Source organism: Thalassophryne amazonica, chromosome 4 (assembly GCF_902500255.1).
Source record: "Thalassophryne amazonica chromosome 4, fThaAma1.1, whole genome shotgun sequence".
NCBI classification, from domain to species: Eukaryota; Metazoa; Chordata; class Actinopteri; order Batrachoidiformes; family Batrachoididae; genus Thalassophryne; species Thalassophryne amazonica.
Genome location: NC_047106.1, coordinates 33,020,010 through 33,045,060, shown reverse-complemented (window position 1 = coordinate 33,045,060; position 25,051 = coordinate 33,020,010). Strand labels below are relative to the sequence as shown.

Here is a 25,051-nt window from a genome sequence, read left to right as displayed (position 1 = left end):
TTCCTCTGCACGTATTCTCTGTTAAACTCTTTTTCTCACTTATTTCACTTCAGTCTCTGTTAAACTCTTTAAATAACCTTGTATTACCTTGTATCTATTTGTCAGTATACTCCCCTAAATTAACCCCTACAGCGCATACTATCAGCCGGCACGTTAGTAACGAATTTCAACACCAATTATTCCCCAAGCATCCAGGTTAGTTCTCCATGCACTCTTTTCCGCACCAGAGTTCATGAACATTCCTGACCTTTCACTCACCCAGACATTCTTTTTCCCGGGAACACACATACCTTCTGAGCATTTTATCTACAAGGCCTGATCATTTTCAATCTTATCTTTTTTAGTCTCTTATCAATTTTCTTAGTCCAGGTTCTTTTGGGTAAGAGGCAATTAAAAATATCACCTGTCAATATCACTTGGGCGGAAATCCTGACTCACTCCTCCAGATTGTGCAGAAGTTATAAAAGGTTTCTGCTTACCTTTTAGTCATGATCACTGTTATTTACGGTCTGGAGGGATGAGCTGGACTGCCCCAGGCTGACGGAATGCCCCTGGACCCTCCTGGCTGGCTCGCCAAGTTCTGTCGTGGTTCGTCTTTAGTCTTCTCGGGATGTCGTCTTTTAGATAACACAAACTAATTGCAAGTGATATGCTAGAAAAGGACACAACACTTTAGAATAATTCAGCCTTAAGCAAGATAAAATGCACAGAGTTTTTAAGTTTATTTAAGCCTTCGACACAGAGCTTAGACAAACTGAGTCCTCTAGAGAGACTGAATATGTGACGACCGCGCTCATCTATTTATTGGAGACCCGCGGGCATCGCTCCTCCTTCGACTTTTTTATTTATTTCATTCCCAAGACATGGTTTTCTATTGGAAGCGTCCTCTAGTGAACCCTAAGCAGGTGTTAGGCCATTATTTTAATGTGACAAACGCTCCCATTAAAACGTGAAGGATTTACAACTGATTTTTTTAAAAGACCTTCAGCCACAGGTGCAGCTGGCCTGAGGCCCCCCACACGTGGCCTCAGCCACAGGTGCAGCTGGCCCGAGGCCCCTCGCACGTGGCCTGCGGGAAAGCACCTAAGAGGCCTTGGAAAGCCCCTGACAGACTGAATGACTAATAGAGCCCTTTTTTTGGGTTGAACACCTGCTAGTTCAACCAGAGGACATACAGTTCGGATCAGGACACTTGATAGTTCATCATAGTTCAAATAAGGACCTAAAAATTCTTCTACATTTTCATGCACTCTCTTTTGTTGAGTATTTGATTTGCATTTTGTTTTTAATTCTTCTCACTCCGGGTTCTTTGTTGTTTGATGCTCACTCTGTCCGTTTGTTTGTGTTTGCGTGTGCGTGTGTGTGTGTGTGCAGTCACCACACCCGCCATGTCACTGTATGTTATGTGTCATTATTTAAGTTTGTCACAGTTCTTCCTTGGCTGCTGGATTACTCTTGTATCTTTCACGTTCATTGTGCCTGTTGTCTTTGTCTCCCTGTCACTCTGTGCTGCCACCGGACGTCCCTCTTTTATGCCTGAGGTTTTTGCACTGCTCGCTATTTGTTGTGCTTCACTTTATTTCTTTATGGTAAATAAAGTTAACTTATTTCTTTCCCTGTGTGGTTACAGTATTTTGGATTCAATTAAATAAATCATCATTGGTCTGTCCAGGACAACAACAGAGCCACGCCTGGATTTCCACTCTGCTTTTTGCCAGCCCAGTGGCCCCAGCTGTAATTAAACATGATTGGTGCAGCTGACTCTTAATCGGCCAGGCACAGCTGTGACACGGTTCCTCTTTCAGATCCACATGCAGAGGGCCGGCTTGTCACATTCAAATCAGTAATCATCTGTCTGTTCAACCGCTTGTGTTCAGTTGTTCTATTTGAGCAGGTGCTGCTAAAGTCAGGACTCAGTCTAACAAAGTTGTGCTGCTTAAATGCTCAAATATTTCAAATTCAAATCTGGATGTGGTTATATGTTAGATGTCTTTGAATCCCCACAATTCTAGAATACAAAATACTGCAATAAGCTGCTGTAGGCTTGAAATAACTCATTGACTTTGATGAAACTCATTGATTAAATTAGAAAATCTGCTTTGCTTTATTGTTTTGTTTTTTAGGATGTGTCGCCTTGTGTGTGTAAATTTTGATATATATTAACACCTTTAAAAGGTAAACTAGAAGCACTCGGAGAGTGCAAACCTCCGCCAAGGCCATGGGGTCACTGACGCCATAACATCTACACGCCATGGAATCACTGAACCTAAAAAAGTCTAACGATGTTTGCTCGTAAAAAAAAGTTTCATCTGCTGTGACTGGATAGCATGTATCCTTAGTGCTTGGCATCACAGTTTATTGCAACTTGCACCTTTCCCAGAAGCTACTGTCATCTGAGCACTGATATTGATATTGCATGTACTTATAGACAAAAACAAATAAGAGACAAAATTCAATTTATTATTCAACTAAACTGCAAATATATGAATTTTTAACATTTATGAAACACTTCTCTAAATAAATAACAGTAAATTCTGAAATAGAACAATTTTTTAAGTGTTGCATGTGCTACACAAGGCCATAGGGTCACTGATCCTAAAGAGATTCCCTCCTTGGCACAGTGATCTATTCAACAATTCAGTGTTACAACCAAAACTATGATACATACACTTTCTTTCCTTTATATTTGACATCCTTGACCATGAAAACATACCACTAGAACTTGGAATCACTTTTATGTCTTTATTAGTTCAAAAGTTATTGTATAAAAATGATTTTTCAGTAATGGCGGTTTTCTTCTGGATCTAGCTCCATAACATTTGAAGCTACATCAAATCTGATGACACCTTACTGAATCAGTACAGATTCAGCTACAATTTGGTGTTAGTTGTGCATCTTTAGCTTCATTTGTCACCTCACACTGACACATTTTCTGTTTTCCCTATATTTTTGCATATTCTGGATCACCAGATCCGGAATCCGGATCCGATCATCACCAAACTTTGTTGTTTGATAGAACATTTGACTATGTTACACCCTAATTTTTTTCAAGCCTTTCTGCCTTGTTTTTGTGGAGTTAGAAACTAGAATGTCAAAATTCCCCCCTATCCCGCAATGGTGAAGAATCCTTTAAAAAATTCCTGGATCCGGATCGTGATCCGGATCACCACTAAAATTCAATCACTTGTTCCTCTTGTCATTTCCAACCACTTCACAAAATTTCATCAAAATCCGTTCAAAACTTTTTGAGTTATCCTGCTGACAAACAGATAGACAAACAAACAAACAAACTCGACCGAAAACATAACCTCCTTGGCGGAGGTAATTATGTAAAAAGGAGTTTCCACCTTCATGATATTTAACATGGTGTGCACAGAAATGGAGGCTGACCTCAGATTTGATGAGTTCTGTTGACATCGGACAACTCGTCATGGTGCATTGTAGAGTATCATCATGGGTGTGCCACAATTTTTGAAATGTTTGCAAATTTTCCACCATCTTGATGTGTTCTGTCACATCATGGCAGTGTGTATTGGTGCATCTTGTCTCGATCTTTTGATGGTTTTGTAATCGCATCTTGATGAATCATGAGTGCCGTTGCGAGCCAAAAGAATGGCAAAGAACCAGCGAGATGCTGTCATAAATACACCACCAAGCCCACCAGACACCACCCAGAAAATGCCAAGATACGGTCAAGATCACATGACAGATATTCTTCCTCTTCACCTGCACCTTGTAGCACCATCCATTATTCAAAATGACTTTTATTTCATAATGATGATATTTCGATATATACATAGATTTTGGTGAGCTGTACTGCAAGAAGCACAAACCGTGGTAGTGTCATGGCAAATGTCTTTACGCATTGTGGCACATCATACTGGCATTTATAACATATTTGTAACATTTTGTGTTGATTCATGGTTATTCTTGATGGAGTTGTGAATACACGATGGTTGTAATAATTTTCTAGCCAAATGGGCAAAAAACCATCACATACTACAGTTTGTGGCGGTTTAACTTATAGATCTTGACAATTTGTGAAAATGGACATACTATTTAAGCTTATAAAGAGGAACATGCATTTGTCATAGTCAAGTAGGGTTATTGATCCATACCTGTGACCAGTGGTGGGCACAGCTAACTGAAAAGTTAGCTTCGATAACCATTAATCCGCGAACTAAAAAGTTAACTTTTATAACACTAAACCGATAAACCGCCAAAACGTTTTGTGGAGGTTACCGCTAACTGCTAACTTTTAGTATTGACTCGGTCGTAGCCACCTCGAATTACACTGTTGGCTACTGAAAACCCAGCAGGGGCTGCTGGGTAAATTGCCAGTATCACAAACACAAAACAAATGCATGAAAAATAAATAAATAAAAAATAAAACCCCAAACACTATCATCATCATCAAAAGCAGTAAATCGCAGTATTAGAAGTCACAGTTTATTGCTATATTATATATGTATAAACGATTAACGGAGCTGCGCAAACACAAAACAAATGCATGAAAAATAAACACATAAAAAATAAAATCCCAAACACGGTCATCAGTAAATCACAATATTAATAGCCACAGTTTATCTCTGTATTATATTTATAAACACAGGAACGGCTCACCCGCGTTGCGTTCAACGCGACTGGTAAAATCTACATATCATCCGTCGCATTGAGAATCCCCACAGAAAAAAACCATGTACGTTTTGTCTTAATTTACATAAAAATACAGCAATTTTCACTTTAAAAAAGTAAGGATTTCCATGTACACACTGTCTTTAAAGCAGAAACAGTAATTGTTGACTTACGCTACAGGAGCACCGGCGTGACTGTTGCAGATACACAACAGACAGGAACGAACATGTAAGATTTTAGGATTTACAAATGTTTTTGACCGTTAAACTTTACTGACTTTACCAGCAAAAAACAAAAATGTTATTGGACTGAAAGTTAGCGGAACTAAATTTATAGGAAGCTAATTGGTCCGCTGATGGTTTGCAAAGTTAGCTGAAAAGCTAATGCGCTAAAGAAATAGTTAGCTTTACTAATTAGCGGTTAGCGGAACTGTGCACACCACTGCCTGTGACACGCTGGCTGAATTCCAAAGCTCTTAATTTGTTTTCCTGCTCCTCTGTCTTTGCACTCACTGGACGGATGATGCTGAGATTTCAGAATTTCAAAGCCTCATCATCTAGATCTAGAATCTAGATCTAGAAAATCCTCATAAAAGGCCAAACATTCCACTCAACCACAAATGCTTATTTTTATGCATTGATGCTGATCTGTGAAAGATAAAAACGAAGAATCTCATCTGTATTCAGCTGCTCCAAGTGCAGCCTCTGCATGAACCTCCTGCAGCCCACAGGTGTTGCTGAATTAGAGACGTGACACCGGCTGTGGTCATCCAGGTGCGCTGTACGCTATTATGTGTATTTTAGTGTGTAATACTAATGTCAACAGCTGCTTTTGGCTCAGAATGATTTTAATAATAGGACAGGAAAACATGCCTTAATCATGATTGTGTTCTGTGACCACGTACAGTCTCACTGCACTAATGGGAAACCACAGGTTTAAATAGAAGGAATCAAATGCATGATGTCGGCCCACGTGGCTGAGAAGGCTGCGCCTCCAGGCTAATCTGGAGGATTAAGGAGCTATAAGTGGCAGCCTGCGTGTTTGTCATGAATGCCACTTTATAGTCAGCCGGGCTCCTTGTTTCTGAACCCAGCACGACTCAAGGCTTGCAGGTGCTAATGCTGAGCTCTATCAAATGGCTGAGAACAGGATCTTTTGATGGGTGTTTTGAATGCGGATCCCAATATAGTCACAATGATGTTTAATTATCTTTGAGGAGGAGGCTTTTTTTTCCCCGACTGTTTGCAGAATTCAACCATTCTCCATGAACTCTGGCAGAGTTCAAATCAAGGTTCTCCTCTCTCCACAGAGGAATACTGGAGCTCTGACAGAGTGACCATCGGGTTCTTGGTCACCTCCCTGACTAAAGCCCTTCTCCTCCAATCACTCAGTTTAGATGGGTGGCCAGCTCCAGGAAGACTCCTGGTGGATCCTAACTTCTTCCATTTACACATGATGGAGGCCACTGTGCTCATTGGGACCTTCAAAGCAGCAGAAATGTTTCATTACCCTTCCCAAGATTTGTGCCTTGATACAGTTCTGTCTTGGAGGTCTACAGATACTTCCTTTGACTTCATGGTTGGTTTTTGCTCTGACATGCACTGTCAACTGTGGGACCTTATATGCAGACAGGTGTGTGTCTTTCCAATCATGTCCAGTCAACTGAATATATCCCAGGTGGACTCCAGTTAAGCTGTAGAAACATTTCAAAGATAATCAGTGGACACAGGATGCACCTGAGCTCAATTTTGAGCTTCATGGCCAAGGCTGTAAATACTTATGTACACGTGATTTCTTAACTTTTTATTTTTAATAAATCTGCAAAAATCTCCTAAAAACATTTTTCACATTGTCATTATAGGGTATTGTGTGTAGAATTTTGTGAAAAAATTTTTTTTATCCATTTTGGAATAACGGTGCAACCTAAAAAAAATGTGAAAAAAGTGCAGTGCATACTATCTGGATGCACCGCATATAAGCATAGGATATATTGAGAATGGATTTTCTGAGAAATTGGTTAAAGATACACAGATCTACCTATGAATTCAGAGCTCACCCTTCAAATGACTTTTGATGACCTTGAAACATCAAACTCAACCATTTGAAGCCAATATTGACTAAACACTGGCATTAATATGGATTATCTGGATGTGCTGAGAGCATGCTTCCTGTTGGGGACAATAAATTGCATATAAAACAGTAATATCGTGTAATAAATTAAGTTTATTTTTTGCACAAGAACATATTCTGCATCAAATCAATGTACAGTAGATCCTGTTTGTGGCTGTGCCTCAGTGGTATGTAATCTGGGTAAAAGGCAATGCTCTGTCAGAGGAGGCTTCATGTCTTCGTACTTTAATCAGATCCCAGACACCGAACATTACATTTGCACATGACTGTCAAACCAAAGGCAGCGTCCTTTGATTTTCTGCTGCACCATGTTTTTTGCAGAGCAGCCAGGTGGATGAAAGAAGGAACAAGACTGGCTGATCGAGCTGCCAGACTATCTGAAGCAGTGTTGCTAGGTGACATGTTGAAGGAAGTGACGTGCTGCACATATTTAATTTTGTGTGTGTGTGTGTACGTGCATGTATGACAGAGACAGAAGAGGAAGAGGAAGAAAGAAAAAGCAAAAGAAAGCATGTGGGAAAAAGAAACAAGAAAAAAGAACATAAGAAATATTACATTTAAACTGATTAATTAATTTAATTTATTAATTTATTTGAATTCCTTTTTATTAAATTAAATAGTTAGTTTAATAAAGCTGCATTAATTTAATTAATGAATTAATTAAAATTTAATTTAATTTAAACTGTCAGATGAGACAAAATATTTCTGCGCAATTGTCATCAATTCACTGTCAATAAGAATAAATATAACCGAAAAGAACCAAAAGAATGTAAGATGGGTATAACAGGAGTTTAAACTTCTGTGAAGAAACCCAAAATAAATAATCTGAAATTTAAACCAAATTAACTTGTTAAATCTGTTATTAACTTTAAACAAACAACCTATGCAGTAACACACAATAAGTTTCAGTTGTGATCTAAAGTTATTTCAGCAGGCATAATAGAAATGACAAAAGTGAAAAAATAAAATAAAAATGGTCAATTCTGTCAGTTCATTGTGTGCTAATTTCAAACTGAAGAAATGCTCCCACATTAAATTATTCAACATTAAAACTGTGTTAGGCTTTTTTCCCCTACAGCAGTAGACTGAATGGTGTAATTCGGGTAATCTCTCATTCTGAGCCATGTATAACTTAATAAAGATCTCTTCTTGAGACACCCCCCCCCCCACCCACCCATTTTTCTTTTCTTTTCTTTTCTTTTTTTTTTTTTTACATTTTCAGCAGTGTGACATTCATGCTCATGAAAGTATGAGTGTTGAGTTCCGTGTTTCTCTCGACACAGTTTAGTCTGTGTACATTCAGCCATAATCAGCGGTGCGTTGTGCTTCTGTCCGTGCGCAGAGGCTGTAATGGGACTGTAGAGGTATTAATGAGCTCCAGGTTGTGTTGTGTGTGAATTCTTGTGTTGGTCTGTGTGAAATTGACTTTGCCGTCTTTGCTGAATATACAACTCCAATTCCAATGAAGTTGGGATGTTGTGTAAAATGTAAAAAAAACAGAATACAATGATTTGCAAATCCTCTTCAACCTATATTCAATTGAATACACCACAAAGACAAGATATTTAATGTTCAAACTGATAAACTTTGTTTTTGTGCAAATATTTGCTCATTTTGAAATGGATGTCTGCAACACATTTAAAAAAAAGCTGGGACAGTGGTATGTTTATCACTGTGTTACATCACCTTTCCTTCTAACAACACTCAATAAGCGTTTTGGGAACTGAGGACACTAATTGTTAAAGCTTTGTAGGTGGAATTCTTTCACATTCTTGCTTGATGTATGACTTCAGTTGTTCAACATTCCAGGGTCTCCGTTGTCATATTTTGCACTTCATAATGTGTCACACATTTTCAGTGGGTGACAGGTCTGGACTGCAGGCAGGCCAGTCTAGTACCTGCACTCTTTTACTATGAAGCCACGCTGTTGTAACACATGCAGAATGTGGCTCGGCATTGTCTTGCTGAAATAAGCAGGGACGTCCATGAAAAAAAACGTTGCTTGGATGGCAGCATGTGTTGCTCCAAAACCTGGATGTACCTTTCAGCATTGATGGTGCCATCACAGATGTGTCAGTTGCCCATGCCATGGACACTAACACACCCCCATACCATCATAGATGCTGGCTTTTTAACTTTGTGCTGGTAACAATCTGGACACTCACCTGTTTCCAATTAGGTGTTCTTTGAGCATTTATCAACTTTCCCAGTCTTTTGTTGCCCCATCCCAACTTTTTTGAAAGGTGTTGCAGGCATCCATTTCAAAATGAGCAAGTATTTGCATAAAAACAACAAAGTCTATCAGTTTGAACATTAAATATATTGTCTTTGTGGTGTATTTAATTGAATATAGGTTGAAGAGGATTTTCAAATCAGCTGACCCCATCTGATTAGTGGTCGTGAGTTGGATCAGAGGATGGGAGAGGACTTTTGGACAGACCTGGTAAGCCCAAACACATAGTGCGGGTGAACTGGCAATGTCTGGAGGAGCTCACTGTCCGACAGACCTTCAACTCACACCTCCGGCAGAGCTTTTCTGCCATCATTGTGGAGGTTGGGGGCATTGAACCAGAATGGGCAATGTTCAAAGTTTCCATTGCTGAAGCTGCAGTGGGGAGCTGTGGCCTGAAGGTCAGGTGCCTCAAGGGGCGGCAACCCTTGAACACCATGGTGGACACGGGTGGTCAGGGAAGCCGTCCAACTGATGAAGGAAGCCTTCCGGGATATGTTATCTCGGAGGACTCCGGAGGCAGTTGCAAGGTACTGACAGCCCCGAAGGGCAGTAGCCTCTGCTATGGGGGAGGCAAAGCAGTGGGTGTGAAGGAGTTCAGAGCAACCATGGAGAAGGACTTCTGGTCGGCACCAAGGTGCTTCTGGCGGACCGTGAGGCACCTCAGGAGGGGAAAACTTGCAACCATCCAAGCTGTCTACAGTAAGGATGGGACTCTGTTGACCTCAACTGAGGATGTAATCCACCACTGGAATTAACACTTTAAGGAACTCCTGCATCAGACCGGAGCACCCTCTATAATAGGGGCAGAGCTGGAAGCTGATGGAGGATTTTCAGCAATTTCCCTGGTGGACGTCACCCTAGGTAGTCAAACAACCCTGCAGTGGCAAGGCCGCGGGGGTTGATGAGATCCGTCCAGAAATGCTGAAGGGTCTGGGTGTGGAGGGACTGTCTTGGATTAGGCGTCTCTTCAACATTGTGTTGAGGTCTGGGACAGTGCCTAAGGAGTGGCAAACTGCGGTGGTGGTCCCCATATTTACTCTCCATATTTACCTTCTGGGGTTCAAGGGCATTTTTTGGACAGTTCACTCACCTGGCATAAATGTTTTATTATTGCTGTTAACAGCTCACCCTGAATCCCACAATCAAGTGCTATGTCTCTTTTTTTTCAGAACAACCTGTACTTTCAGAATATATATGCTATAGTGATGTTTTCATAAGTGTAATAAAGGTTTACAATCAGAAATAAGAAAGGACAAAAGTAAAGTGGAAAATAATTTTCACACACATTTATTCAAAACACACAGCAAACTATAATAAACAACTATTTTGACACTTTATAAAGTTAGTTTGGGATCTTGTACAAACAGAATTTACAAAATAAATGTTCTAACAATAAACACAAATGCACATTTTGAACAATATATACAAAATGGTCCATGCGTTTTGTTTGTCTTTATGCCACATCTCAAAGCAATTTCTGTCTGCTATTACACAAAAGCTTACAACACAAATTCATTGATTCTATGGAGTTGACTCCATCTTGGATTGCTTGCAGTGACACTCTTTGGTCCACCACTTCAGGTTGTATGAGACCCTCTTATGCTGACCACTTCATTTTACGCATGGAGCCAGCAACCAGAGGGCTGTTCAAACAGCATTCACATCCCAAAGAGTAACATACGAGGGCTGTCAATAAAGTAACGGTCCTTTTTATTTTTTCAAAAACTATATGGATTTCATTCATATGTTTTTACGTCAGACATGCTTGAACCCTCGTGCGCATGCGTGATTTTTTCCACGCCTGTCGGTGACGTCATTCGCCTGTGAGCACTCCTTGTGGGAGGAGTCGTCCAGCCCCTCGTCGGAATTCCTTTGTCTGAGAAGTTGCTGAGAGACTGGTGCATTGTTTCTAAACCTGTGAGACACATCGAAGTGGACACGGTTCGAAAAAATTAAGCTGGTTTTCAGTGAAAATTTTAACGGCTGATGAGAGATTTTGAGGTGATTCTGTCGCTTTAAGGACTTCCCACGGTGCGAGACGTCGCTCAGCGCTCTCAGCCGCCGTCGTCAGCCTGTTCAAGCTGAAAACCTCCACATTTCAGGTTCTATTGATCCAGGACGTCGTGAGAGAACAGAGAAATTTCAGAAGAAGTCGGTTTCAGCATTTTATCCGGATATTCCACTGTTAAAGGAGATTTTTTTAATGAAAGACGTGCGGACGGGTCCGCGCGTCGGGACGCAGCCGACGCGATGCTCCGCCACAGGAAAAACACCTCTGTTGAAAGCCTTAAGGACAAGTTGGAACATGTCCAGCTGTTAAACAATTTCTCATATACTCACTCCAATGAAAGCCATCAAAAGCCGCCTGGATTTTACAAATGGTTATCAACACGGAGGTGTTTTTCCTGTGCCGCCGCAGCGCATCGGCTGCGGCCTGACGCGCGGATCCGTCCGCACGTCTTTCATTAAAAAAATCTCCTTTAACAGTGGAATATCCGGATAAAATGCTGAAACCGACTTCTTCTGAAACTTCTCTGTTCTCTCACGACGTCCTGGATCAATAGAGCCTGAAATGTGGAGGTTTTCAGCTTGAACAGGCTGACGACGGCGGCTGAGAGCGCTGAGCGATGTCTCGCACCGTGGGAAGTCCTTAAAGCGACAGAATCACCTCAAAATCTCTCATCAGCTGTTAAAATTTTCACTGAAAACCAGCTTAATTTTCCGAACCATGTCCACTTCGATGTGTCTCACAGGTTTAGAAAAAATTTTGATCAAACAACGCACCAGTCTCTCAGCAACTTCTCAGACAAAGGAATTCCGACGAGGGGCTGGACGACTCCTCCCACAAGGAGTGCTCACAGGCGAATGACGTCACCGACAGGCGTGGAAAAACTCACGCATGCGCACGAGGGTTCAAGCATGTCTGACGTAAAAACATATGAATGAAATCCATATAGTTTTTGAAAAAAATAAAAAGGACCCTTACTTTATTGACAGCCCTCGTATTGCTGCTTTTAACAATCTTTGGGATACCATGTGAGACTGCTCTGCCCTACGATTGGATATTGGAAAACCATGTGACAGTGAACCAGTTCTGATTGGACACTCACATTGCACACGTTATCACACAGCTTCTATGAATACAAACATGGTGGATGGCTGGCTCGAAAGTCTGCAGAGTTAACTTTTCAGCAAAAAAAGTAACTTTCTATCTCATATCATAAAAAAGTTATTTATAATTTAGTAAAGCTTGTACTCAGCCATCATATATGACGGTGTCGGCTCCAGAGGGTTAAAAAGGGGGACCAGCGAGTGTGTGCCAACTACAAGGGCATCACACTACTTAGCCTCCCTGGTAAGGTCTACTCCAGGGTGCTGGAAAGGAGGGTTTGTCCGACAGTCAAACCTCTGATTGAAGAGGAACAATGCAGGTTCCGTCCTGGTCGTGGAACAACCGGCCAGCTCTTCACTCTCACAAGGATCCTGGAGGGTGCCTGGGAGTATACCCATCCAGTCTACATGTGTTTTATGGACTTGGAGAAGGCGTATGATCAGGTACCCCGGGAGATACTGTGGGAAGTGCTGTGGGAGTATGGAGTGAGGGGGTCCATTCTCAGGGCCATCCATTCTCTGTACTCACAAAGGGAGAGCTGTGTTCGGGTGCTCGGCAGTAAGACGGACTCGTTTCTGATGGGGGTTGGCCTCCACCAGGGCTGCACCTTGTCACCAATCCTGTTTGTGATATTCATGGACAGGATATTGAGGTGTAGTCGGGGGAGAAGGGTTTCCAGTTTGGTGGGCATCGGGTCTCATCACTACATTTTGCAGATGATGTGATCATGTTGGCTTCATCAGCCGGTGACCTCCAACACTCACTGGATCAGTTCGCAGCCGAATGTGAAGCGGCTTGGCTGAGGATCAGCACCTCTAAATCTGAGGCCATGGTTCTCTCTTATTATTATTCAAGACAAATGGGCTGTATCATGCTTCTTCCAGATTTCTATCAGGCTGCTAAAAGCAGTAAACTACACAAATACTCAAATAAATAAATAACCTAAATGGGGAAAAAAAAAACAAATTATATTTTGTTTATCCAATTACTTTTGAGCTCTGAGAATGGAGGAAATATGTATAAAAATATCCATAATTCCTGATTGATTCATGTGATGTTTTTGTTCAATCATTTGAATGAATAGAGCAGGTAGCAGAGTGGATATGGAGTTGATCTGCCAATATTAAAGGATTATTAACCAAGTGAGAGGTGTGTGTGTGCAGGGAAATATCAGATTAAGGTGTAAGTACGGACCGAGCGTCAGCAAGGTACGTGTGAAAAACACCGAGATCTGATATCAATGTGCAGATCGAACAAGCGAGGTTAATAATTTGTTTATTATATATATATATATATATATATATATATATATATATATATATATATATATATATATATATATATATATATATAAACACACAAACTTACAGTATTGCCTGAAAATGCTGTTGACAATGTTGAGCTCGTTCACTTTCTTCACCTCCATGAAGAACTTGCTAACAGATGGTCCGGTCGTTAGCTGGTAAGCGTTCAATTTGTGTGTTTTTTCTTATGCTGTCTTAGATATTTATGGAGTACGTTCATGTCTGACATTGTTTTTCTAATTGTGTTTTTAGCTTCTTGTTTTGTAACAAAAATACGCATTGCGGACTGATTGTCATGGCAACCAGTAGGGATATGGGAAAATAGCCAACCAGTAATCAGCCAATCAGAGCATGAGTAGCATCCCAGCCACATTATATATATATATATATATATATATATATATTTATCATGTACCTATAAATGATATGCCAATATGATTGGATAAAACACTAAAGAACAAATAGCAATACACCCTTTTCACGGATGGGTAATATTTTTCATACCACCCGAGTAATCAGCCAATCCGGACAGTGGAGCGGCGCCACGACGAAGAGGCGCGGTCAGAAGAACTGTGAAATACTGGTGAGTCACTATTAATAATTTCTTACATGTCCAACCTTGTAGGTTGATCGTTAAAATTAAATTCGTTAGTTCTAAAAGCCATCATAATTATTTATAGGAAAACGTTCTATTTTTTTCTATTAAGGTTTGAACTTTGAGTGTTTACACAGGAGAGAAAAGTGAGAAAATGTTAATGCCTGTATGAGAAAAGTGTATAAAGTGTGTAGTGAGGGGTATTACAGCTTTAAAACATCTATAATAATTGTAAAAAATAACGCTGACTACTTCGCGGATTTCGCCTATCACAGGTTATTTTTAGAATGTAACTCCCTTTCATGGCCTCACAGTTTCGCAGATATTTTTAGTGCAGTTTTCAATTTTGCATGCTTCTTTTTTTTTGTGTTCTGCGTCCTTATCAGTCGGGCCGGTCGGCATCACCGCGATTGCTCTCACTGCGCGTACTGAGTCTGCGGGCTCAGTAAGCGCCGCAGCGGCCACTCACACCGCCCCCCTGTCTGCTGTGCCGAGCTGCATCCAACTCCAGCACCAGGTCCAGAGACTACGCTCGCTGTTTTGATGCGCAGCGCCTGCTGCATGGGTTATAGGTATATGATAAAATCGTTATCAAGTTGTTTTACCAATGAATATTCGGCCTCAGGGTGTATGGTTTTCTTCAGGGTGCATAAAGCCGTATTCATTGGTGAACAACTTGATAACTGATAATATATATATGGGGGGGGGGGTTGAATCCTGCTCGTGCTGCCTGTCTGTGTCTTTGGACAAGACACTTAATCTACGCTGTCTCATTGGTTGGCTGATGAGTGGATTAATTAATTCATTGATGGATGTATGATCAGTTGATTTTATCTGGTCTTCAAATCCAAACTTTCTCGGCAAGACGGCATACTGTACAAACAGCCCATTTGTTGTCCACTGGTTAAAATAACTTTTTGGGTAAGCTGTCAAGTATGATGCATTTCTGCATAAAAATCATCAACCTGTTGGCTAAAGCCTACACGGAAAATCTCTACTCTAACCCCCTGGAGAGTTTGTGCACACTTTCTGTGTGCACAAACGTGTGACACACTGTGCCTTCTTATGTGTTCATTGTGGTAACATTCAGAGTGACGGTGTAGCAGTGCTACACCGTTACTCAGTTCTAAAATTGTTGCAGGATGGTACAAGTCGAAGACGCTTTCTTATGCAATCCACGCTGCCAATAATAACTGGCCTTATCATAACCCTAATGAGATAGTAGGTGTGTGTGTATTTATAAACCAGGTGATGTAATCCTCTTAGATCTAATTACACACACACACACAATATTGTGCAGCACCAACATTGGCGCCCTGTGGTGTCTTACAAAGGTTACATGCTGACTTATATGGATAATTATGTTGCTGTTTAACAAAATAAAAATATAAAGCAATGCTAAATACCCTCGGCCGCATGAGCGTTGTCTTCTTTATAATTTGCAGTTGTTTAATTGGTATTGCAGAGCAAAGCAATATATATATATATATATATATATATATATATATAAGCTTCTGGGGAAAACCTGGTCTTGTTAGGAGAGACGGCATCCATCCTACTTTGGATGGAGCAGCTCATTTCTAGAAATCTGGCCAATTTTCTTAAATCCTCCAAACCGTGACTATCCAGGGTTGGGACCAGGAAGCAGAGTTGTAGTCTTACACACCTCTCTGCAGCTTCTCTCCCCCTGCCATCCCCTCATTACTCCATCCCCGTAGAGACGGTGCCTGCTCCCAGACCACCAATAACCAGCAAAAATCTATTTAAGCATAAAAATTCAAAAAGAAAAAATAATATAGCACCTTCAACTGCACCACAGACTAAAACAGTTAAATGTGGTCTATTAAACATTAGGTCTCTCTCTTCTAAGTCCCTGTTAGTAAATTATATAATAATTGATCAACATATTGATTTATTCTGCCTTACAGAAACCTGGTTACAGCAGGATGAATATGTTAGTTTAAATGAGTCAACACCCCCGAGTCACACTAACTGCCAGAATGCTCGTAGCACGGGCCGGGGCGGAGGATTAGCAGCAATCTTCCACTCCAGCTTATTAATTAATCAAAAACCCAGACAGAGCTTTAATTCATTTGAAAGCTTGACTCTTAGTCTTGTCCATCCAAATTGGAAGTCCCAAAAACCAGTTTTATTTGTTGTTATCTATCATCCACCTGGTCGTTACCGTGAGTTTCTCTGTGAATTTTCAGACCTTTTGTCTGACTTAGTGCTTAGCTCAGATAAGATAATTATAGTGGGCGATTTTAACATCCACACAGATGCTGAGAATGATAGCCTCAACACTGCATTTAATCTATTATTAGACTCAATTGGCTTTGCTCAAAATGTAAATGAGTCCACCCACCACTTTAATCATATCTTAGATCTTGTTCTGACTTATGGTATGGAAGTTGAAGACTTAACAGTATTCCCTGAAAACTCCCTTCTGTCTGATCATTTCTTAATAACATTTACATTTACTCTGATGGACTACCCAGCAGTGGGGAATAAGTTTCATTACACTAGAAGTCTTTCAGAAAGCGCTGTAACTAGGTTTAAGGATATGATTCCTTCATGTTCTCTAATGCCATATACCAACACAGTGCAGAGTAGCTACCTAAACTCTGTAAGTGAGATAGAGTATCTCGTCAATAGTTTTACATCCTCATTGAAGACAACTTTGGATGCTGTAGCTCCTCTGAAAAAGAGAGCTTTAAATCAGAAGTGCCTGACTCCGTGGTATAACTCACAAACTCGCAGCTTAAAGCAGATAACCCGTAAGTTGGAGAGGAAATGGCGTCTCACTAATTTAGAAGATCTTCACTTAGCCTGGAAAAAGAGTCTGTTGCTCTATAAAAAAAGCCCTCCGTAAAGCTAGGACATCTTACTACTCATCACTAATTGAAGAAAATAAGAACAACCCCAGGTTTCTTTTCAGCACTGTAGCCAGGCTGACAAAGAGTCAGAGCTCTATTGAGCCGAGTATTCCTTTAACTAGCAATGACTTCATGACTTTCTTTGCCAATAAAATTTTAACTATTAGAGAAAAAATTACTCATAACCATCCCAAAGACGTATCGTTATCTTTGGCTGCTTTCAGTGATGCCGGTATTTGGTTAGACTCTTTCTCTCAGATTGTTCTGTCTGAGTTATTTTCATTAGTTACTTCATCCAAACCATCAACATGTCTATTAGACCCCATTCCTACCAGGCTGCTCAAGGAAGCCCTACCATTATTTAATGCTTCGATCTTAAATATGATCAATCTATCTTTATTAGTTGGCTATGTACCACGGGCTTTTAAGGTGGCAGTAATTAAACCATTACTTAAAAAGCCATCACTTGACCCAGCTATCTTAGCTAATTATAGGCCAATCTCCAACCTTCCTTTTCTCTCAAAAATTCTTGAAAGGGTAGTTGTAAAGCAGCTAACTGATCATCTGCAGAGGAATGGTCTATTTGAAGAGTTTCAGTCAGGTTTTAGAATTCATCATAGTACAGAAACAGCATTAGTGAAGGTTACAAATGATCTTCTTATGGCCTCAGACAGTGGACTCATCTCTGTGCTTGTTCTGTTAGACCTCAGTGCTGCTTTTGATACTGTTGACCATAAAATTTTATTACAGAAATTAGAGCATGCCATAGGTATTAAAGGCACTGCGCTGCGGTGGTTTGAATCATATTTATCTAATAGATTACAATTTGTTCATGTAAATGGGGAATCTTCTTCACAGACTAAGGTTAATTATGGACTTCCACAAGGTTCTGTGCTAGGACCAATTTTATTCACTTTATACATGCTTCCCTTAGGCAGTATTATTAGACGGCATTGCTTAAATTTTCATTGTTACGCAGATGATACCCAGCTTTATCTATCCATGAAGCCAGAGGACACACACCAATTAGCTAAACTGCAGGATTGTCTTACAGACATAAAGACATGGATGACCTCTAATTTCCTGCTTTTAAACTCAGATAAAACTGAATTTATTGTACTTGGCCCCACAAATCTTAGAAACATGGTGTCTAACCAGATCCTTACTCTGGATGGCATTACCCTGACCTCTAGTAATACTGTGAGAAATCTTGGAGTCATTTTTGATCAGGATATGTCATTCAAAGCTCATATTAAACAAATATGTAGGACTGGTTTTTTGCATTTACACAATATCTCTAAAATTAGAAAGGTCTTGTCTCAGAGTGATGCTGAAAAACTAATTCATGCATTTATTTCCTCTAGGCTGGACTATTGTAATTCATTATTATCAGGTTGTCCTAAAAGTTCCCTGAAAAGCCTTCAGTTAATTCAAAATGCTGCAGCTAGAGTACTAACGGGGACTAGAAGGAGAGAGCATATCTCACCCATATTGGCCTCTCTTCATTGGCTTCAGATCAGGGAGACAGACACCCTCTCTACTTTTAAGATTAGGCTTAAAACTTTCCTTTTTGCTAAAGCTTATAGTTAGGGCTGGATCAGGTGACCCTGAACCATCCCTTAGTTATGCTGCTATAGACTTAGACTGCTGGGGGGTTCCCATGATGCACTGAGTGTTTCTTTCTCTTTTTGCTCTGTATGCACCACTCTGCATTTAATCATTAGTGATTGATCTCTGCTCCCCTCCACAGCATGTCTTTTTCCTGGTTCTCTCCCTCAGCCCCAACCAGTCCCAGCAGAAGACTGTCCCTCCCTGAGCCTGGTTCTGCTGGAGGTTTCTTCCTGTTAAAAGGGAGTTTTTCCTTCCCACTGTCGCCAAGTGCTTGCTCACAGGGGGTCGTTTTGACCGTTGGGGTTTTTACGTAATTATTGTATGGCCTTGCCTTACAATATAAAGCGTCTTGGGGCAACTGTTTGTTGTGATTTGGCGCTATATAAATAAAATTGATTGAAATTGATATATATATATATATATATATATATATATATATATATATACACACACACACACACACATTTATTGTTATTTACATTAATTATTAAGATCCTATTGTCTTACTTACAGTTTGCACATGTTCAGTAAAGCCTCTCTATCAATCAGTCAGTCAGTCATAAACAATATTTACGTTTATGAGCTTTTGACAAGAAAGGAAGTTAGCTTTGAGTTAGCGTAAGTTAGCGTCCACGCTGACGTCCGCGAAATGTCTTGTAAATCCTTCCAGGGGTGTTATGAGGTTACAAAAACAGCATTTTCATTTTAGAAATGTTTATTTCTCACTAGCTTTTACATAATATATGACAAAGAGGTTACATTTATGCACAAATGAAATGGTTTACAGCTAGCATGTGAGGTCACCACACTAACGTCCACGAAGTGTCTTATAAATCACTTCAGAGGTGTTATTAGGTTCCAAAAACAGTGTTTTCAGTTTTAGAAGTGTTTGTTTCTCACTAGCTTTTACAGAATATATGAGAAGCATGTCATATAAACACATAACTGAAGAGGTTTTACAGAGACCTGCCGCTGACGTCATGGCGCTGTTCTACTCTGATTGGCTGCCATGATGTTTATATAGCTGACTTTTTTCAGTTTGGATTCTTCACCGAAAAAGAGGAAATGCCATGTTTATTCCATGTATGTGATCACAGTGTATTGTGTGTTTTCTCTGTTTTAGATTACCTTTGCTCTCCCGAAGAAAACGTGCACATGATCGATTTCACTAGGTTTAAGATCCGGGACATGGAGACGGGGACAGTCCTGTTCGAGATTACAAAGCCTCCAGCACCAGGTCAGCTCCAAAGTTTTAGAAACCACAGATAGATTAACATCGTGAGTGAATCAAAATAAAAACAGACCCAGCAAAAATATGGCTTGGGGATAACTGGCCAGCATGTCTCACAGACAGGAGGACGACCCACTGTGTCCCAGGGAAAAACTAATTACAGCCTCAAAGCATTTGTCTTCCTTGGTAAAACATCTGGCTAAAAATGTCACGTCCCATCCCCTTTCTTTCTTTTTCATTTCTTTAGCAGGTGGCAGAAAAAACTGCGATCCCAACGCCGGCCGTTTTGTGCGATACCAGTTCACGCCAGCCTTCCTCCAGTTGCGGCAGGTTGGAGCCACGTAAGTCACAAAATTCAGCGTTAGTCTTCATTCATTTACTTTTTGACATGCAAATCAAAATTAAGGGGGAAATGAAGGAATTCAAAGAGTCTTGAGGCCCTGAAGACAGATGTGCATAAAACCCTGTTGCTCCGATGGGAGACAGGGTGTAGGAGGCGTGTGGGCTTTGTATGTGTGAGATGACAGGCTGAACATGAAGTGTGAACAATCATAGCAAGCAGCCCACCTGCTGAGTCAGCCACAGAATGAACGCTGATGCTCCTAATCGTCAGACTCTTTGACTGCCAGTAATTTTCATTTCCTGCTCCACACATTAAAATCTCCAAGCTCCAAGAATGAGCTCAGTTCATCCTAAATGTAGTTTCTGCACCTCTGTTTTAGAGTATGAGGTTCATTTATGTCAGTTGTTTTAAGATAAACTGATTAATTTTTTTAAAGATATTATGATTTCTTTCGGCTTCTCCTTTTTTTGTGTGGGTCACCACAGCGGATCCAGTGTGCATCCACAGCATGTTGGTTTGGCACAAAAGCCCATCCACAGTTTTAGATGTACATGGAGAAAGCTTATAAAATATTAGTGAACTACAAAGGCACTTGGAGAATGTGTACCTCCCCAAGCACTTGAAGTGTTCTAAGAAGTATTCATTCTCTTGCGCAATTTTTTTATTAAAAGTTGGGGGAAAAAATCCTGCATCCACCACTCTATTTGAATCAGCTTCAGAATTCATCTTTGTATATCTCTGCAAATATTAGAGGGTTTTTTTTTTCTTTAACATTGTGGGAAAGAGCATTTTTCAACATTTAGAAATCATATATATTCTTTTATCTCTGTCACACCGGGGATATGGAACATTTTTACCAATTTGTCAAGTAATAATGCAAATATACTTTTGACCAAAAAAAAAAAAAAGAAAGTGCAATTGTTACATTATTGGATGGAAATTTCACATACAATATATTTGGAGTTAAAATTGCTTTTCTGTTTGTTTCTCTATATGGTGCATCCAGAAAGTATTCACAGCACTTCACTTTTTCCTCATTTTATTATGTTACAGCCTTAAATTCTACACACAACACTCCATAATGACAACATGAAAAAAGTTTTTTTGAAAAAAAATTTTAAAAATTAAAAAGCTAAGAAATTGCGGGTACATAAGTATTCACAACCTTTGTTCAGTACTTTGTTGATGCATCTTTGGCAGCAATTACAGCCTCAGGTCTTCTTGAATATGATGCTAAAGCTTGGTGCACTTATCTTTGAGCAGTTTTGTCCATTCCTCTTTGCAGCACCTCTCAAGCTCCATCAGGTTGGACGCACAGCCATTTTCAGATCTCTCCAGAGATGTTCAATCGGACTCAGGTTTGGGCTCTGGCTGGGCCACTCAAGGACATTAGCTGCGGTTACATGGACCACAAGTAATCTGACTGAACAATCAGATCGGGTCAGAGGAGTTGTCCTGAAGTCACTCCTTTGATATCTTGACTGTGTGCTTAGGGTCATTGTCCTGCTGAAAGATGAACTGTCACTCCAGTCTGAGGCCAATAGCGTTTTGGAGCAGATTTTCATCCAGGATGTTGGTAAGGTTAGACCTTACTTGTGTGAAGGGCCTTGAGGGAACCTTGTTGTGATTTGGTCACCGCTGGACTGATAGTATTGCACACCGGGCATTTGCCCGGTGGCCTGATGGCCTACGGATTTTTTTTTTTTTTTTTTTTTACGAAGTAAAGCGAGCTGTGAGCTTTTCATCCGCATTTTGTTTTTTTTTTTTGTAGCAGCTACGACTTGTCATCACCTCTTAAAGCGCGGTGACAACAGCACACCTGTACTGAGATTTACAAAGACATTTTTATGCTTTTTTTCCTCCTTTATTTAGAGCTGAGCTGAGCCACTCCGTATCTGCACATTAAAACAGCTGATTCAGCGCGACGCGTCAACAACTAACACTATTTTCCACTCAAATGCACCTAAACTCTCTTTCTGGGGAGCGCATGATGTGAAAACGCAATAAAACTTTCTGACCTGTAAATCTGGTCATGTTTTCTCCATAAATAAATGTTATCCATTCTTTGTGCTCAAACGCCAAAGCAGGGGCAAATCCAGATGGAATGGGGGCATGGGGAAAGGATGTCCCCCTCCTCACAACACCCCTAGATTAAAGGTCCAGTTTTGAAGCCTTTTTTACTACAACTACTAATACTACTTAAAATAATAATAATTTCGACAAGTAAAATGTTTAGAGAAAATTTAAATGTTAGAAAAATGTTAGAAAGAATTTAATAGCTACATTTATTAACAATGTAGGTTAGAAATTACAAGTTTTACTGTTACAGTGCTGTCAACAGTTAAATATGAGGTCAAGAAAGAGGTCTTTATTTTACTTTTTATAAAACAAGTATATATTTTCATTGAAGTGAAGAAAGGGTGACTATAAAGTGAGGCGGGGACCACTACGGCCATGACGGTAAGTAAAGGTTAACTTCAGCTATTAATTGATGAACAGCAACCTAACTTGTTCATAAATCAGACATCTGTGTGTGAGAGAGACATTCTGATCTTCTGGTCCTAAGTAAAGTGCTGTCTAACTGGGTCACTCAGATATGAATTAAGGTTGGATATTATTTGTGCTAACTCTGCCAGTCACGTAACCTAGCCTAGCAATGTAACCTGTGCAAATGGTGTGCATGGCTAGCTACCATGCTGTCGCCGCCAGGTTGTTTCTTTATTCTATTTGTGTGACGGTCGTGCGTCGGTCATACGAAGTATGCTGTTTTGCACAGTGGTGGCATGGTATAACGGTGTCCCTGTCTAAAATGTATTTTCCCATGTCCTGGCATAATTTCACATACCTAACATTTTACTTTAAATTGAGAGTCATTCTCTAAGTTGATTAGCAACACAAATTGGTAATAAAATAAATCCTTGATGTTACTTGTAGCTTGTAGTGAGACAGGCAACTGTCTCCTTCTTGTGGCCTTTTTGTGTATTGCAGTTTCAAAATTTCAACCTTTGTATCCAGTCATTGGTCCAGTCATCCAGTCATTTCTTGCTTTATATGATGAATTGTATCACACAAGTAATGATATATTATTTATAGTATAGCCTACAGTATTTCTATAACAAATGTTTTTATATAATTTCTATTTCTACATTTAAGTAACAAGGCTGAATGAAATGACGGCTTATTATGTCTAAAAAGTAATGTGACCTACTGTCAGTAGATCATACTTTTGATAAGCCTATGATAACTGTATTTCGGGAGAACTTTTCATAATGCTTCTTATAGTGTTAAAATGTATGTGTCTCCTGGTGCACATTGATCAGTTAAGGGACCAAAAAAAAAAAACAAAAAAAAAACACATTGTCACAGCAGGCTTAATTTTTTTCCCCCTTCGATACCTGGTGGTGGCCTGGTCTTGGTTAAAAATGCCCGGCCTGAAAAATTTCCCCAGTCCAGCCATGGATTTGGTGCTATATAAATGAAAATAAATTGAAAAAATTGATGTCTCTGTACATTGCTGCATTCATCTTTTCCTCAATCCTGACTAGTCTCCCAGTTCCTGCTGCTGAAAAACATCCCCACAACATGAAGCTGCCACCACCATGCTTCACTGTAGGGATGGTGCCTGGATGACACCTGGCATTGACATCAAACAGTTCAATCTTTGTCTCATCAAACCAGAGAATTTTGTTTCTCGTGGTTTGAGAGTCCTTCAGGTGCCTTTTGGCAAACTCCAGATGGGCTGCCATGTGCCTTTTACTAAGGAGTGGCTTCCGTCTGGCCACTCTACCATACAGGCATGAAATGGTTGTCCTTCTGGAATGTTCTCTTCTCTCTACAGAGGAATGGTAAAGCTGACAGAATGACCTAAACACTCTGAGATGCAAAACACCAATTCTGCTTTGGTCAGTGTCATCTTTTGCTTGTGTTCTTTCTGCAGAGTGGAGTTCACAGTCGGAGACACGTCCATCAACAACTTCCGCATGATCGAAAGGCATTACTTCCGTGATCAGCTCCTCAAGAGTTTCGATTTTGAGTTTGGCTTCTGCATGCCGAGCAGCAAGAACACATGCGAGCACATCTACGAGTTTCCCGCTCTGTCCGAAGAAATCAGTGAGCACGACGACAGTCACACACGTCCAAAAAAGACACATCTGCTTATATGTGATGTTACAGCGTCTTTCCTCTCTTGTAGTGCATGAGATGATCCTGCACCCTTATGAGACACAGTCTGACAGCTTCTACTTTGTGGATAACAAGCTGGTGATGCACAACAAGGCAGATTATTCCTACAGTGGAGGGCCATAAGAAGACCTGCACTATTCATCTCCCCAAAATGAGACATTTATCCAAGTTCTACACAAATTACCACTTCAGGACCAGAAAGTGCTAAAGGAGTCATTTTAATCACTTCTATAGTCGACTGTTTCCTGTGTTCTGGTGTCAATCAGATTCATTCTTTTACTTCTCTGTCTTTTGACAGAAAAGCTACTGTAATTCCTCCACTTGTGTCAGTGTGCATGTGAATGAGTGGGTTGACAGCATTTGTAGAGTATTGACTTTCGTCTCCATATATGGATTACGCTCAGTTACTAGTAAAAAAAAAAAAAGACATTTTGAAAGGTATTATTGTTGTTGGTGTTTTCTTAACTACAGAATGAATGGATTTGGCCATGTGGTCTACTTTGAGACCAAAAATAAATAAATAATAATTTAATTTCAAGGCACATACTTTTTGAGGGGTGGGCAGATTTCATGGCAGTGACACTTGCCTTTTAGTCCATGGGCCAAGCAGGTTTTTGGTACCAATTATGCTGACAAAACAACACTTAGAATCCAACCTCAGTGTACCATGGCCTACACAAAAATGTATGATATGTATGATATGTATAGCCAGCTAGGGGTCAATGAAGAATTACACCGAGGTCAAAATTTAAAAGTGCTCCAATCATATTGAAAACTATACCACATTATTTATCTGATC

At 40.2% G+C, this 25,051-nt stretch overlaps 1 protein-coding gene across 3 annotated transcripts in view; it reads left to right on the top strand.

The window, feature by feature from the left end:
- The window catches only part of unc119a (unc-119 homolog a (C. elegans)), a 60,203-nt gene extending 35,539 nt beyond the window's left edge, over window positions 1-24,664 (top strand). The window contains exons 2-6 of one of the 3 annotated variants that reach the window (XR_004560451.1): window positions 19,620-19,733; window positions 19,975-20,068; window positions 24,008-24,180; window positions 24,263-24,485; window positions 24,519-24,664. Coding sequence is in view for 2 of the 3 variants with exons in the window: in XM_034169365.1 (XP_034025256.1) it covers window positions 19,620-19,733; window positions 19,975-20,068; window positions 24,008-24,180; window positions 24,263-24,375 (494 nt within the window). In the remaining variant the exon portion in view is untranslated. Of the gene's footprint in view, window positions 1-19,619; window positions 19,734-19,974; window positions 20,069-24,007; window positions 24,181-24,262 lie in introns of all 3 variants that reach the window. The other 2 variants (XM_034169366.1, XM_034169365.1) reach the window with 2 other exon arrangements.
- Window positions 24,665-25,051: the final 387 nt, after the last annotated feature.